General features: G+C 56.0%; 1 protein-coding gene and 1 long non-coding RNA gene across 10 annotated transcripts in view; one reads left to right on the plus strand and one right to left on the minus strand.

The window, feature by feature from the left end:
• LOC114005415 (uncharacterized) overlaps window positions 1-2455 on the minus strand; it is a 39655-nt gene extending 37200 nt beyond the window's left edge. Inside the window, exon 1 of the long non-coding RNA XR_003547266.1 lies at window positions 316-2455. This is a non-coding gene — a long non-coding RNA (uncharacterized LOC114005415). The remainder of the gene's footprint in view (window positions 1-315) is intronic.
• SCMH1 (Scm polycomb group protein homolog 1) overlaps window positions 1-2468 on the plus strand; it is a 131022-nt gene that overhangs the window by 113216 nt on the left and 15338 nt on the right. For all 9 annotated transcript variants that reach the window (XM_006164917.2, XM_027766888.1, XM_006164923.3 and 6 more), the window contains one exon: window positions 21-212. In XM_006164917.2, coding sequence (XP_006164979.1) covers window positions 21-212 — 192 coding nt within the window. The remainder of the gene's footprint in view (window positions 1-20; window positions 213-2468) is intronic.

The raw sequence follows: 2468 nt of genomic DNA on the forward strand, positions 1-2468 counted from the left end.
CCGTTTCCTTCCCTCCACAGCCGTGTTTGACCGGGAACAGCACACCCTGAACCTCCCCGCGGTCAACAGCATCACCTACGTCCTCCGCTTCCTGGAGAAACTCTGCCACAACCTTCGCAGTGACAATCTGTTTGGCAACCAGCCCTTTACCCAGACTCACTTGTCACTCACTGCCACAGAGTACAGCCACGGCCACGACAGGTACCTACCAGGTAGGAGCTGGGATGGGGCCTGGGCTGCGAGAGGGGACAGGGCTAGCCTCGGGCCTGCGACCTGGCACCTGATGGCCAGAGAGCTGGTGTTTTGTCCCTTTACCTTTGCCACGTCTGGGACTTTCTGGTCTCCTTGTGGTTACTGTCTTCAGGATCTGGTCTCCCTTCTTCTGCCTCCTTATACCGGGGTGGTTCGTGATTCCACTTCTGAGCTCCGGCTGCATGTGGAGCCACCATGAAGTCCATACCTCTCCCAGCGTGAGTCTGGCAGCAAAGGCCTGGCATCGGTCTCCCTTGCCAGCAGGGGGTTTGGTCTCAGGCCGCAGATTGAGAAATGTGCTCCTTCGTGATTGGCCATCCGGTCTTTTCTTTGGCATGTGGCCCTAACTCTTCCAGCACTGCCAGTCTAACAAGTCAATTCAAGCTCCCGCTGTTTCTAACTAGGCTGGAAAATAACTTTCTTAGTTAACACACCAGACCACAGTGGGAAAGCAGTTGCCACGTGGCCGGATCAGTGGCAAAGAGTTCCAAAAAGTCAGAGTGAATGGAGTCGGGCATCTGTAATCTGGAGCCCAGGACACGGAACAAGAGGGAGTGAGGTAGGAGGTCATTGCTAGAGGGAAGAGAGGCCCCCGTTGAGTGTCCTGGGTGCCTGCGGCAGAGGCACACGGAGGGCTGTGTGGTGTAGGGACTGTGACGTCTGCTGGTGGGAGAGCACGAGCCAAAGCCGCCCCCTTCTGCCACCTCTGCACACGTCTTACCCCACCCTGCGCTCCCTGCCGGCTTCTCGTTATCCTCTCAACAGTCACTCGCCATGTAAGGGCCACTTCTGGAGAAGGAGCTCAGGGAATGCCTGCTTACCCGCCTCCATCTCCTGGCCTGCCTGTGCTTACACACCCAATGGAGCATCGCTTACTTTCAGCAAGCCATGCTGAAAGATGCTCCTTGTGGAAGCCAGACCATCGGGTCACTGCGGCCATGTCTGTGGCCCCCCCAGCCCCAGTGACCCCTTTCTTCAGAGGGAACTTCCTCTCGCCTGGCCTGCTCTGGATTGCTCCCTTTCAGCATCACAATCTGTGAGGACAGAGAAGGACATTCGTACCTGCAGTTAGGATTTGCACTAGGAGTCTGGACCAGGGGGGTGGAGTTGGTTCAAAGACAACTTGTTAACTGTTCCCACGGTTGGCATTCAGGAGCGCCGATCTGCATTGCGGTAATGAAAGTTGGGCCCAGCTGGGCCTCTAAAAGAAGGGACCCATGGGATGGGGTACTGTGTCCGTGAGTGTACCTGCTAACTGAGGAGGGATTTTCAAAGAAATCGGAGCCCACCGTTCTGAAGTGGAATGCTGTTGTTAGGAACAGAGCAGGGACCGGACAGTGGCGCCGTGTAGCTCATTGCTCCGCAGACCCACGTGAGAAAGTTCCAGGGTCACATCCAGAGACTCCCTGGGCTGATGGACACAGCGTGCATGCCCGACTGGGGGCTGGCTGGGGGGGAGACGGCATGGGGACTGTCGAGGGAGCCGACTCCAGGGCACAGCAGAATGCACTGATGACACGAAGCCAGACCCTGCTCAGAGACCACCTTCAACCACTGACCTGGTCGGCCAGAATACATGGGGCGTGTGCGAGTGCCCGAGAGCTCACAGGCTAGAGAACTGGAGGAAGGCGATCGGAGCCTGCCTAGGCTGTGAATGCTCTTCTCTGTCTCTCCATCTCTCTGTCTCTCTACACATGCAACACTATTATGAATACAAGAAAAAAGGCTTTTCCGTTGTATAGGCTGAAAGAAATACACTGGCAGCAGCACTTGGAGACGGGTAGGGATGGCCACTTGGGGTCTGTGGTCAGGAAGGTAGTTCGGGATTGGGCATCACCCTTTCCTGGGAATTCTGTCCACTTTTTACTCTGATTCAACTCCCAGATAAGAGGAAGAGCACGTTAGCCAGATTCTTCCTGTTTGCCTCACCAAGAAAGAGGCAGCGACCAGGGCGCCCCATCCCACGTTGACTGCCACCTCTCCCTCTCCGTTTTCAGACAGAATGAGCTGGCTCTGCACCCCACTCTGCTGAGCTTATTTTCTCATAATGGAAGCTCAGTGCTTGTCTGCTCTCACCTGGTTTCTGTCTGCTTCCCTGAAGTGAGGGTTAACTGTGCCCAGACAAGCCGGAGCTTTGCCCGAACTTCTAACTCTTCTGTACTTCTTAGCCTAGCTTGCCTGCCTGCCCACCTACCTGCCTGCCTGCCTGCCTGCCT

The sequence above is a fragment of the Tupaia chinensis genome, unplaced genomic scaffold (assembly GCF_000334495.1).
Source record: "Tupaia chinensis unplaced genomic scaffold, TupChi_1.0 Scaffold143758_1, whole genome shotgun sequence".
NCBI classification, from domain to species: Eukaryota; Metazoa; Chordata; class Mammalia; order Scandentia; family Tupaiidae; genus Tupaia; species Tupaia belangeri.